Source organism: Polistes fuscatus, unplaced genomic scaffold (genome assembly GCF_010416935.1).
Source record: "Polistes fuscatus isolate 324 unplaced genomic scaffold, CU_Pfus_HIC Scaffold2, whole genome shotgun sequence".
NCBI classification, from domain to species: Eukaryota; Metazoa; Arthropoda; class Insecta; order Hymenoptera; family Vespidae; genus Polistes; species Polistes fuscatus.
This window is the reverse complement of record NW_025113096.1, coordinates 11203360-11217437: the sequence shown is the minus strand read 5'-3', so window position 1 is coordinate 11217437 and position 14078 is coordinate 11203360. Positions and strand designations below refer to the sequence as shown.

Genomic DNA, 14078 nt, shown 5'->3' with positions numbered 1-14078 from the left:
AGTTTCATTTTAAACGACATAAGGACAAGACGTAACGTGTTCGCTCTCCGTGTAAGAATTTATTTTTGCGTAATTAAATAATATTTTGTACAAAAATTTTATATCTAATTCAATCTAATTTGATTTATAGGTTTATATGTAATTGTAATCGATGGTATGAATGTTTTGAAATTAGTTAAAAAGATTTGTGTAACCCGAATTAAAGGATCTTATATTTTTCTATAGTTTCAGACAGATTTTTATCATAGTGTCATATTTTTAATTGTATTTTAGAAAGACGTTCACCATCATGCCATTTAATTTTAGAGATTTATTTGTTAATTTCTAAACGAATCTGCGATGCAACAATCTCCTCGTAGTGAGATTCAGTAATCGATATTGCTTACGGTGTTCATAATATTTGTATGGAGTAATATAAGCACTGTTGGGCAAATGGCTAACGTTCAATGTATCAGAAAATATATACTTTTCGTTTCGTGAATTAATTGTAATATGAATGGAATAATTTATTAAATGAATTATTTAATTACGCGTTGCGATTGTTGTTTAAATTTGTTTAAATAAACAAAAAATTTCTTTCTATTAAAATTAAAAATTTATTAGGGGTGGGGAGGGAACCAGGAGACTACGCAGCTCCATTCCGGAGATGTTTGAAAAAGCAAAGTGTCTGTTCCAATTAAGTATCACAGTGCCGATGTAGGTTTAATTAGAACAGCCACTTAATGAAAAGTCGTCCGGGTTTTACAAAAAATATACATTTTCACCCTCTTAGAGTCCTCAACAACACGTTACCTCAAGACTATAATTGTCTCTTATAAAGTAGTCATCTTTTTCATTCGTTTTGTTTCCGTTATTATTCACCAAATTATTTGTAGAATTCTTTAAATGAATTTCTATACAAATATTTTCATATATTTATATTATACATGTTTTTTTAATCAGGATTTTCAACCTAACATATAAATTTCCATTTTCTCTCCTCTATGCTCTCTTTGCTTTCATCGATTCGCGTAACCAGGTGTTACGCGTATTGGTGAAAAACGATTTGTATCGATTTAAATTAATTTTCCTTTATCTCTGTCATTGTGCCAATTTGTAGTTTAGTAAAAATAAAAAAATATCTTTTATATAAATAATGTGATATGTTAATCAGATACTCGATGTAACTGCATACTTCGCGTTTATATAAACGTAATTAAGTAAGAGATTTATGTAATCTATCACTCAAATATAGATTTGTTTTCGTTATGATTATGGTTATGACGACATGCACAATTGTGTAAGCATTTTGTAATACGATGCAAGGTACAATATTTTTAATTTTATTGTCCTTTAAACGCGATGTTCGTTAATTTTGAAATATTTACAATTGTTGAATGACAATGATTTTCTCATCTAATTTTAATAATACGTTGGACGAAAAATTTTTAACTTGTTTCATGCTTTAAATTTGTTTACATTTCTTTCTAATAAATTATTAATGAAATGAATTTGTTGGCAAAATAAATATAGAAGTTGAGTTCTAACCCGTGAGTCTCCAAACACAGCAACCTCCAAGCAGCGAGACCTAAGAAATCGAGATTATTTACGATTTTATTTATTTTATTGTCGTTAATATTGTAACGTAAGTACTTTCTAAGCTAATGACTGTGCTAAATTCAATATAAATTTATTTACATATTTATTTTTTATTCACTTTCTTTTAGTACTTCTGACACATTTTTTTTTTTTAAATAATCTAATGAAACATTTAGATTTATCAAATAATTGGATAAGAAATTAAATATCCCTTGGGACAATTCCTATCATATTTTTCTATTACGAAACTCATTGTCAATTACGTCGCTGGTGCGGGGAGAAATGGCGTGACAACGACGCGGCAACTTTCAGCTCTACTCGTGTCGCTGCCATCTTTCAGTTATTGTTCGCTAACATAGAATATCAGAATCCGTTGAATTTTCAGTTTTTATTATTACTATTGAAATTATTCGAGAAGCGAAATAAATATTTAAAGTATATTATGTGTATTTGTACTTTTAATAATTTTAGATACTTTTAAGAATTAAAAGATATTTTTAATAATTTTAGTTTTGTAAATAAGTAAATATACAGAAAGAAAAAGAACTTTATTATGAAGTGGACAATGTAAATCTGCAGAAAAAAATAATTAATTAATTAATTCAATAAAGTTACAAATATAAAAAAACTTCAAAAGCTTCACTTCAGTCGTGTGTGGGTTCAACGCGCTTTTTTTGTTTATAAACAATATTATTTATACGTTTACATTAGATACATATATTATTATAAGCCAAAAACATGTTGACAGCATAAATAATTTACTTTCAAAAATCATTTATCAACTTTTAGTCTATTTTATTTCATACTTATATTCTATAAGTTATGTTTGATGATTATAAAATATAGTATTGTATTATTACTCTTATAAATATTATTTTTTTATTGTTTATAATTTAATATCAGATAAAAATAGTTTATGATAAATTAATTTGGTTCTCCCGCTACAATCCTTCGATAGCTCAGTTGGTAGAGCGGTGGACTGTAGTTGGTTTAATGATAAAGAGACATCCATAGGTCGCTGGTTCAAATCCGGCTCGAAGGAAGGTTTATTTTTTTTTTTTTTAAATTCAATTTATAATAATAGTTACTTCTCCATTAATAATAATTATTCTTTTATCTTTCAGAAAATTTAAAACTATATATATATACACATATATGTTATAGTATTTTCTTTTATTCAACTAAAATTGTGTAAAAATTTTCTTTATATATATTTATACTATAGATTTTCTGCTGCAATAACATAATGATTATAACTGTTATATGAATAAAACATAGAAATATATAAAATATACATAATGCACGAAAAATAAAATATATAAAATAATGAAAAAAAAAAAAAAAATTATTGTGTTCGACCGTGACAGGACTCGAACCTGCAATCTTCGGATCCGAAGTCCGACGCCTTATCCATTAGGCCACACGGTCAGTTGAACGATATTACGTCAATCTAATTCAAAACTCACAATTATGGTTAAATTTTTTCTTTTTTCATATAATATTATCATTATTTGTAATAATAAACTTCTAAAGTTTATGAAATCCAGAAACGCTAATAATTATATTGTAAAGTAAAATTAAATAAATAGCTTTAAAAAATTGTATCTAATCGTATATTATTAACAAATTGCGAGTATTAAATATATAATTTTCTCATTTTAGGTATATTATAAATAAATAATTTTCTCATAACAAACATTTAATTAATAAAAAAGTATACATTATTATAAAGAGAAAGACTAAAATTTAGTTCTTCATTCTTTATACATGTGAAAAGTATTTATAATATTATTTATACTTAACAAATAAAAAAAAATGTGTGTAACCATTAAGATACAACTTTACAAAAATCTAATAAAAACTATTTATATTATTATTAAATTAATTTTAATAATATGTTCTAATATATCTGATTATTAATATTTTCATACCATCTTTCGAGATGATTAATCAAACACAAAAAAACATTGGAAATATCTTCGTTAAAATTTTATATAAAAACTTCTATACAATTTTTTTATATTAAATGTATTGCACACAATGGCCGACTAGATGGCGCTAGTGTACCTTAATTTCATTCCTTACTTATTGTTAGTGTTATTTAATTAAATAATACGTTTCAATTATAATTTAACATTTACATTTTAATTTATAAATTCAATAATCTTACAAATACTGCACTATGAGAACGAATATAAATTCAACAAAATCAAATATGTAAGTAAATGATAAAGAATTATAATTTATTTTGTTTCATATGAAAAAAATTCTTATATATTATATATATTATATATATTATATATATTATTTATTTAAATAAGTATAAATTATTTAAATTATCAAATACACACACATATATTATGTATCTATCCATAGTGTGAAGAGTATAGCAGTGTATAAGATGCTTTCCAAAAATTCAACAAAAAATTATATAAATTTATAGAAGTATACAAATTTATTCCAAAACAATATGAAGTTATATGTAATGATGGTAATAATATTTAATTTTTAAACTTATTCTTTAAACTTGCATTTGTATAAAAAAATTTTTATTTTATTTCTTACAGTATATTTTGTTTAGCAAATAAAGAAATTTGAATTTAACATATACAATTTACTATACAAATTAAAATATATAAATTTAAGAATATACATATATATATATATATATATATATGTAGATAAATTGGTTTGTAAGGAATGCAGTATATTGAATATGATCGCTCTGATGATATTTACGCGATAATTGTCTGCAATTAAATATTTACATTTTTTTTTACTACATTTCTATAATAATTTAAACATATACATTGTTCAGGCATATTTCATTATACAGTACGATTTATTTTGATAAGCTTAATGTGTATATGCATATGTTTGGAGAGGAGGGAAATTGCTATAGAGATATTTCACAGGCATTGAATAAAATCTTTATATTTCAGCAAGTTTATATTTTTTGTAGAAAACTCACATAGCAACAGGAAATTCCCATAAATCTATACATTTATACATATATAATTATATATATGTATATATATAATCAATAAATATAATTATATATATACTATATATATTATATATATATACGTATATTTACATTTATATTTTGAAAAATTTTACACTATTGTATATTAATTTTAAATTATAAAAATGTATTTCTATATATTGCAGTTAAAGATATCTATATGAAAATTATTTTATCTGCTTATTAATTCATTTATTACAAATAAGTTCAATAATTCATCTCTAAAGTATTATAATATAGTATTATAAAGTTCTATAAAGTATAAAAAAATGATTATTAAACATTAACATTGATATTCATTTAATTTCTAGCGGAGGAGATAAGATCTTCCATTTATATATTAAATTTTAATACTATATAAATAAATATCTTTCATTGAAAATATTTCATTGAATTAAGAAATATTACATTAACAATTCAAAGTATGTTTTATCGATGAAAGTAAAAAATGCATCTGTTTGAATAAAAAAATAATTTAGTATTCTCTTATGTGAAATAAAAATATCCAAAATATAAGCGAGTTTTCATATGAAATAATATTTTTTATCTAACATATATTTTGTTTTATGTACTTCGAAGGGTACATTTCTACAATAAATTATTATACAATTATTTATAACAGTTGTTGCACCTAATACGGTTAAAGTAAATTTTTAAAATATCTAAAAAAAAAAAAGAAATTACTATCTAAGAAAAAATACTTCATATATATAATACTACACTATAATCTGATGCAATTTAATTATTTCTATTTAATTATTTTGTAACAATGGTGAAAATATTTATAATTCACTTTCTTTTTTTCTTTTTTGTAATAGTCATACAGCAGCTTTTGTTAGATTAGATAAAATTTTGGAAATATTATTTAATACTTACACTATATTACAAATTTTATTAAATCATCAAATAATATCTATGCTGTTATATCTTAAAATTTGATTCACACAAATTATGGTAATTTAATTATTTATCACCAATAAATGTTTTTATGAATATATATGTATATATACACAATTTCGAAGAAAAAGCCAAGAAAGTTTAGGATCAATTATGATACAAAAATGTTTCATTTTTTTTTAATGCATACATGTTACTCTATATTTTGTGCCTTTAAAAAATAATTTTCAAAATATTTCTCCACAAGTAATTACTATTATCTTTTAATTTTTAAGATTAAAATTGATGAATAAATGTTTTTGTTTTTTCTTCTTTTCTTTTTTTTCATAGATAAGGTAAATTTCATGTAGTTAAATGATTGCTGATAGAAATAATGCAATTTTTTCTTAATATATCACATTTGAACAAAAAAATGATACATTTTCGCGTGACCTATTATCATCATACTGTACATATATGAAATAGAAAAATTACGATCTGCTTATCCACATTGTGTCTGTGTGTGTGTACATACATACACGCACGCGCGCGTACACACACACACACCCACACACACACGTGTTATGTATTGAGTTTCACATTTATAATAATAAATAAAAATATAAAAAATCCTTACATATAAATATATATATATATATATATATATATATATATATATATATATATATATGTATATATATTTACAGACATATTATCTGTAAATATAAATAAGTTACAGAACAAAATGATATATCATGATTTACAATTTTTTTCTTCATGTGGAAAGATACAATCGATGATAATCATTAGCTCCAAATGCACAATTACACTTGGGACATTTCCTTTGTCGCGTTTCATATCGTGTACGTAAGCAATCCCAACAGAACACATGGAAGCATTTAGTTAATACAGCATCCTTGCGTTTCACTTTACACGAAGGACATGTAAGAGTTTCTTTGTATTCCCGTAACTCCTCTGCCATTACTTCATCTAACGTTTCGGCTAATTCGATCTTCTTCATTCGTTCCACTTTACGTCGTAGCTGAGCTATCTCTTCCTGCAAAATATAAATCGTATATTTAATAATAATAAAAGAATACATTTATTTATACACGATCTTTAAACATTATTTTATTTACTTGTAGTCTTTTTGTTTTATATGCTTCTGCTTCTAATGAACTGGTTTTTTCCGCAACAACTTGTTGTGCTTCTTTCATCTGAGAATGATATTTTTCTAAAAATGTAAGACAACACGTTAAAAATTTACAAACTTACAATCATCAAAATGTTATGTTTAATCTAACTTTGTAAATCTATCATTATCTATCTCAATTAGCTTACCAAGATGAAGTTTAAGATCTGCCGCAGACTGTGCACTTTCAATAGCTTTTCGTTTATGCATTTCCATAGCTTGTTGTCTTAAAGCCAATTCCTTTTCAACAGTGGCAAGAGAGTTTTGCAGCAAACGTTCTTTTTCTTCTAATTTACGAACAACGACATTAGCAGCTTCTACTTGCGTTGTTAAAGTAGATACTTGCTCTTTTAACACATCTTTCTCTTCCCTAGCTAACTTGTGCAATTGATTGCTTTTTATTCTTTCTGTCATAAGTTTAAAATTTGCGTCGTCCTTTTCACGTAATTGTTGTATTAATCTTGAATTTTGTTCTTGCATATCTTCAAATGCTTGACCTGTTACTTCCATTTCATTTAAAAGAGCTTCTTCCTCCTGCATCCAGACACAATTCTATTTAGTGTTATGCCACCGTTCATATGCATAACAATAATCGAGTTCATATTATTATTAATATACATGTAAAGCTCTTGGTATAATAGTTTAAATATAAAATATTAATGATAATAATAATAATAATCATAATAATAATAGTTATTATAATTGTAATAATCTGTAACAAATAAAAAAAAACGCTGAGAGCAAATAGAATAATGTGTGAGATCTACCTGTTTCTGAGAAGCAACTTGTCGCTGTAAGGTATACGCTTGCTCTTCTAATTTCTTTATTTTTATTTGTGCATCTTCATCCGCTAACTTCTTTCTTTCTTCACGCTTACTTTCCTAACATATGAAAAGTAATATATTTAATTTCAGCAACTATCTCATATAAGATAGTTACATTTTTTTTATTTAATTATTAAGATAGTTATATATGTCCACATTCCTAACACCTGTATATGAATTGTGCAAATATTAAATTAATATTAATATACAATCGCAATAAGTAAATACCTGAATTTTTTTAATTTGTTGTCTCAATTCTTCTAATTCAGCTCTTGTCTTACGTTCGGCAGCCATTAATTGAACCTTATCTCTTTGTTCTTTTCCAACTCCTTTATACATATCTAGCAAGAGCTTCATTTCCTTCATTTCATTAACAGCTTTTCTATAATTATAATTATAATTATAATAAAATAAAGGATTATAGGAAGTTTAAAAAAAATGATGTGTCTTCTTACTTGAGTTGTGCTTTTAAATCTCTGACAAGTTCAGACTCAGCTACTTTTGTATCTTTGGTACGATGTGCAGGATCACGATGTTCAGTTTTAATTGATTCCTTTTTTATATCTTTTTCTCGTTTTATGTCTTTCTCTTTTTTTAACGTAGGTGACGTCAATGTAACAGAATCCGGCGTACCTTTATTACCATCTCCTTCATCTACTTCTATTGTTTCAACTTCCTCGTCAACACCAGATTCCCGTTTTATAGTTACTCCGCTTTCTTCTTTTATCTATATTTTATATTTATATAAATTAAATATATGTCAATAATTATGACAGCGGACAATATTAAAAAATTGCGACAATTTTGATTAACATTTATATTATAAAATAAATCATAAAATAAATTTTTCAAATTTTTTATTCGGTCTACTATCATAATTAATTGCACATATATATAATAATTACTATAAATAAATAATTTGGTTAACTTTTTACCTGTGTCGAAGCAGGCAACGAATTAGATGCATCTTCCTCTTTTCCGCTACCATCCGAATTACTACCTTCTTTGTTTTCTTGTAAAGTTTGTTGTCCAAGCTTAGTCGTTAATTCTTCTACTTCTTTTTTAAACTAAAAAAAGAGTCAACAATTAATTTTTCTTTTATCTGTACAAATGTATGATATTCTAAGTTAATAATGATTTATAGTGTTATCAGATAGTGTAGGACATTTAACATACCCTTGATATTTCGGTAGAAGCTTCTTTGTATTTGCGTTTATACCGATGTACCTCACCTTTCAATTGCTGATTATGATTTTGTAAAGATGTTATTAAATGTCTCATTTCTCTATTAATAGGACCTGTTTGTTCATTAGCAGCTAAATTCTGTTCAAACTCAATGCGAAGCATTTCATATTCTTTTCTTAATTGAGCTAAAACATCTTCTAATTGAATACACTCTCCACGTAATTTTTTTTGAGCCATTAATTCTTCACTCTAAGCAAATAAGTTATGATAAATATTAACAACAATTTAAGATGTTGTAAGAAGAGAAAAATATTATTAAAAATATAAATTCAACCTCCATCATCTCGATATGTCGTAAATGAGCGTTTTTACTAGATTGCAATTGTTGACGGGCATCATCCAATTGAGTTTTTAATTGCATCGACTCATTGTATAATACGGAAAATTGTGACTGTAAACATTTATACTCTGTTGTTTCTACAATTACTGATTCTGGCAGTTGTCGTATCTGCAGAAAAAAAATATACACAATAACGTATAAATATAACATTAAAAAAATAAAAAAGCAAAACGAAAGAATTAACAAAATATTTACATCCATTTTTAATTTTTCTACTTCTTTTAATGCATCACGATGTTGCTGATGCAATTTATCTAATTCTTGTAACCTATTGTTTGCTAGTTCTCGTGTTTCTTCGAGTTCTCTTTGTAAATCCTCAAGCTGTAAAATAAATAAAAATATTCAATAACATTAAACACAATATATACATGAAATTAATCATTTCCTTACCTTTGTTTGCGAAACACTGGAAGCAACAAGAGTATTTGGTTTATTGCTACCTTTTTCGTCCGTTCCATGAATTTGTTGAAATGCTTTTAATTTTTCTATAGCTTCTCCTAGATGATGCTCAAGTTTATCGTTTCTTGCACGTACTTTATTTAATTCATACTGTAGATCATCAACTTGGTTTCTTAACTCTGCTGCTAGAGTATCTTTACCTGTTATGGTATCTTGTAACTCTGACATCTATAATTAATTCATTAGACACAATATATTTGGAAGAAAGATAAAAATAAATTAAAAATCAATTATTAAAATTTTGTAATATTTACTTTTAATGAAATTGTATGATACTTTTCATGAAGTTGTATATTTATAGCTTGTAAATTCCTATTTTCCATCTGTATTTCAGCGTTAGCTCTACGTACAACTTCATCAATATTTGGTGCATCCTCTATAATAATACATTATTCATTATAGTTATTTGCACTCTTTAATTAACACCCTGCACTATGATTTAATGCATGGAGCTGTATACTATATTCATTTCAATATTTCATAAATCTTATATTTGATTTATAAAATTCTCCACGAGTAAAACTAGTGTTTTTCATGCTTAGGCCGTAAAGCGTACCACAAGTTATAGTGCAAGGGGTTAACAAAATATGATATTTAAAAAATGTTACCTCCGTCAAACTCGCCTTTAAGTGCAAGAGTTATCTTTTCATTTCTTTGAGATAAACGATCAAATGCTTGTACAACTTTGGAAACAGCACGCTTAGATACTTGAACACGATTTGCTAATTTATCATCTAATTCTTCTTTGTCCCAGGAAGATAATTGCATGAGGAAAGAAGTAGTCGCTTCGCTTTCATCTATAGCATATATTAAATAGTCATAGATATGCTCAAAAATAAAAGTAAACAAGATCATGCTTCTTACTCTTATTTTCCGATTCATCAGCTGTCTCTGCATCAAATCTTTGAAGTAATACACGTATATCTTCGTTCAACTGATTCCAATAACGATTGACAACATTAAGTACTGCATCATCTTGCATTTGTCTTTTTTCTAATTGTTCTATGCGTTGTCTTAATTCAGCTTCCATTCGATGTCGTTGCTCTAACCTCTAATAAACAAAGTTTAATGTATACATTTAATATAAAAAAGTATTAAATAAAAATAAACATAATAAAGTATTAATTTAACATAAGTAAACAAAACAAGAAATAATAAAAGCTTGTAAAAATCTGTATACACGACAGTTATTTAATACATGTTTAGATCTTATATGAACAAAAATTTATTTATCGATATCATCCATAATTAATTTCAAATATAACCTATAATAATAATCATTTATGAAAATTCATTGTGTATATAATAAGATATAGTATTTAATCGGCAACAGATCCTTATACCTGTGATAATTTTTTATTTTGAAACTGTAGAACCTTCATATCCATTTCTTCAAGAGTTGATATTGGCCCTATAAGAATGGGTTCAAATTGAACCTTTTTAATAGGTGGTTGTGAACCTGAATCTCCACCATCTGCTGGTCGCTTCGACATTTTTAAATGATGTTATTTGTCTTGTCTGTAATAAATAAAAATATAAAATTATTTAAATATACATAATACATCGATATATAGTCATTAAGAATATGTTTATTATTGATTAGGACGAAAAGTACCTTAAAACGGATATAAATTCTTCCAAGAACCTCTTTTTAAAAACTATTTAAATACTCTTATCATGTATTGTCATCTTAAGAGAACGAATATCTGTCGAAGTGTTATTATTTCGACAGTTCTTCACATTTTATTAAGAAGTATCGTTCTTTGATAGAAAGCAAACGCTTATAACGGAAGCCGCCATTGTGGCACAACTTTCGTGCTAGGCTAATAAAAAAAGTGGAAAATACTGACATTTTATCAAGAGGCATACAACGTCATCTACAGATACATGTTAACCAATAGGAAATAAGGATACATGCAGTGCTTGATACATCGTAAGAAACGATCTGATTCGTTGATTTAACAACATTAACACACCAATAGGATTATCCTGTTTAACATACTTTTTTATTAAATAAATATATTACAAAAAATTGTTTATATTTCTCATTTTAATATTTTTTATTGAGAAATAGAATTAGAAATTAACAATAATTTAAAAATACATTCATCGATAAATATTTTTCTTTGTATTTTCGCGCGTACAATATTTTTTTTTTTATTTCGAATTAATTTATCTCTGGGAAAATTCAAATTGACTTACTTTTGAATATTTGAATATTTTTAATGTAATAACATATTTATTATGAAATATTTAGTAATGTATATAATAAAATGAGTAAATAAATTTAACATTATTTATACTAAAAAGAATAAATATTTAAATATATTATTTATTCATAATATACGTATCAGTATAACTAAAAGATTTGTATTAAAAATATTGTATAACTACACGGATCTGTAAACGAGTTTCCTTGGAAACCACCCTGCAATGAAATCTGCATGATTAAAATCCATATGGATCAAACTTATAATTTCATGGATTTGACTTACCATCATTTGTACGATTAAAATCTAAAATACTATCTCAAAAATGAAATCTTATACCGATTATGCTTCAATTGTGGTTCCACCACCACCTCCAAGATTTACGTTGAATGAATGGCATCTCAATAATACTTTCAGGTATTTAAATGCAGAATAATCTCTTTGTTCAAGCTTATTTTTTCCTTTTTACAATGAACATTTTTCTTTTCTCAAAATCAGAAATCAATGCTCGGTAGCTCAACAAGAATTAGCTGATAGTCTTTTATCAGAGTCGAAAAGAGTTTGCGAATTAACTGCTGAAACAGCTAAAACTAACAAAGAAGAAACAGATCATCGGCTTAAAGAAAAATTAGAGGATATTGATTTTCGTAAAAAAGAATTATTAAGAATAAGAAAAGAAGTGATTCTTGAAATTGATGCACTTTGTACGTACAAAGAGCGTATTATGGATGCACTTTCTTCTGTAAAAAGAAACGCTCTTATTATTTGTGAAAAATGTCTTATTGTGAGGTAAACAATTTGAATAAAAACACATTTCATATTATTTTTTTATATTTCAAAATCATATATTTTATTATATATATATATAAAATATTATACAATCACAGGGAACATAGATTAGGTATAGATTTAGTACATGATCAGGTCGAAGCAGAATTATTGAAAGAGTGCGATGTGATTAAGGGTACAGAGATTTTGTTAACACGTATTTTGGAACAAACTCAAGAACAAATACGTAGATTAAAGGCTACTCTTTATTACATGGATCATGATCTTGAAGATAAAGAAAATAATTTACGTATTGACAAACATAATTTAACATTGAAGGAAACTAGTTTGAATTTGAGTCTTTATCATGGAACTTCTCGTCTTGATCCATCGTAAGGCACACATTTGTTGCATAAATATTTAAAGAAGAAAACATTATTTTCTATTATATTCTACTTTAAAATAATCTATGGATGATATTGATAAGTATGTCTACCTATATAGGACTATAACACTGAACGAATGGGAAATGCAAACGAATAATAATATTATAACTGCCAGTAAAGAGATCAATAGTGCAAGACCTATGCGTGCTTACATTGATACAATAATAAAACAAACTATCGATGATCTTAATAGTCAGAAAAATGCAACAGATGAAGCATTTAGGAGACGTATAGAAGAAACTAAAGAAATAAAAACTAAATTAGAAGTACAACATTCAGAGGTATATCATGTATTTTTATAATATAAACTGCATTACTGTAAATTTACATTATTTCTAGATAATGCGACAAGCAAGTGAAATGACACGAAACATAACACAAATAGAAAAATCAATTGCGGAAAAAGAAGGATATATGGCCTTGGCTCATACAAGATTAGGCAATCGATGTCAACGACCTGGTTTAGAGCTTACTAGAGATCTTGTAGAAACATATCTTGTCAAAGAAGTACATGACTTACGTGAAATTGTCAAAGAATTGCAACAAACGCTCTGTGAGGTTTGTAATTCATGTATGATATTTATCAAAATGAATTTAATTTTTAATTACTAAAATATACTTACAGGCTCAAGCATCACTGCGTTATTTATTAAAAACACAAATTCAACTCGAAGAAGATATTAACATTAAAACGAATACATTAAAAATCGATGAGGTTGATTGTATGACATTACGCCAAAGTATGAGTTATCATGCATATTAAAATGCAATATACTTTTGCTTTTTTATAATCTTTAGATGTATACGTGATTTATAAAAAATAAAAATTAAACAATTTCATTGTATTATACTCATAATAGAAAGGAAGTAACAATTTTTATTTATCAGTATAATTAAATCGTACACGTTAAAAGTGTTGCAATTGACAATAATGTGCACCATTCCGAATACGTATAATATTTTTTAAACATGTGTATTCACTTGATTTCATAAATAAATAAATAAAATAAAGTCATATATAAAATATACTCGATAATGGAACATTATCGATATTGTAAAAGTTCTTGAATGAAAAGATCGATCGATAGTGACTTTTTACTCGAATCGTTAAAGTT

General features: G+C 25.8%; 2 protein-coding genes and 2 non-coding genes across 6 annotated transcripts; 2 read left to right on the top strand and 2 right to left on the bottom strand.

The window, feature by feature from the left end:
- Window positions 1-2526: 2526 nt before the first annotated feature.
- Trnay-gua lies at window positions 2527-2620 on the top strand. Its single transcript has 2 exons — window positions 2527-2563; window positions 2585-2620. It is a non-coding gene; the product is annotated as a tRNA-Tyr (tRNA).
- Window positions 2621-2933: 313 nt separating this feature from the next.
- Window positions 2934-3006, bottom strand: Trnar-ucg. Its single transcript has one exon. It is a non-coding gene; the product is annotated as a tRNA-Arg (tRNA).
- A 3224-nt stretch (window positions 3007-6230) lies between these two features.
- LOC122516407 (E3 ubiquitin-protein ligase Bre1) lies at window positions 6231-11410 on the bottom strand. 3 transcript variants are annotated; one of them, XM_043634188.1, is made up of 16 exons: window positions 11155-11410; window positions 10883-11057; window positions 10404-10590; window positions 10163-10336; window positions 9794-9915; window positions 9471-9707; window positions 9276-9401; window positions 9015-9188; window positions 8672-8929; window positions 8431-8562; window positions 7951-8222; window positions 7724-7877; window positions 7439-7552; window positions 6821-7223; window positions 6619-6713; window positions 6231-6536 (listed from the first exon to the last, which is right to left on the bottom strand). In XM_043634188.1, the coding sequence occupies exons 2-16, from the start codon at window positions 11030-11032 to the stop codon at window positions 6255-6257; spliced, it is 2880 nt and encodes a 959-aa protein (XP_043490123.1). In that variant the 5' UTR covers window positions 11033-11057; window positions 11155-11410; the 3' UTR covers window positions 6231-6254. The 3 variants fall into 3 exon arrangements, with proteins under 3 accessions (XP_043490123.1, XP_043490122.1, XP_043490124.1); XM_043634187.1 differs by having other exon boundaries at window positions 10148-10336; window positions 11155-11409; XM_043634189.1 differs by having other exon boundaries at window positions 6821-7205; window positions 10148-10336; window positions 11155-11409.
- Window positions 11411-11891: 481 nt separating this feature from the next.
- On the top strand, window positions 11892-13962 carry LOC122516409 (tektin-1). Its single transcript, XM_043634192.1, has 6 exons — window positions 11892-12166; window positions 12248-12538; window positions 12637-12909; window positions 13022-13244; window positions 13303-13521; window positions 13589-13962. Exons 1-6 carry the CDS (start codon window positions 12075-12077, stop codon window positions 13724-13726), a joined length of 1236 nt encoding a protein of 411 aa, XP_043490127.1. The 5' UTR covers window positions 11892-12074; the 3' UTR covers window positions 13727-13962.
- The last annotated feature ends 116 nt before the right edge of the window (window positions 13963-14078 follow it).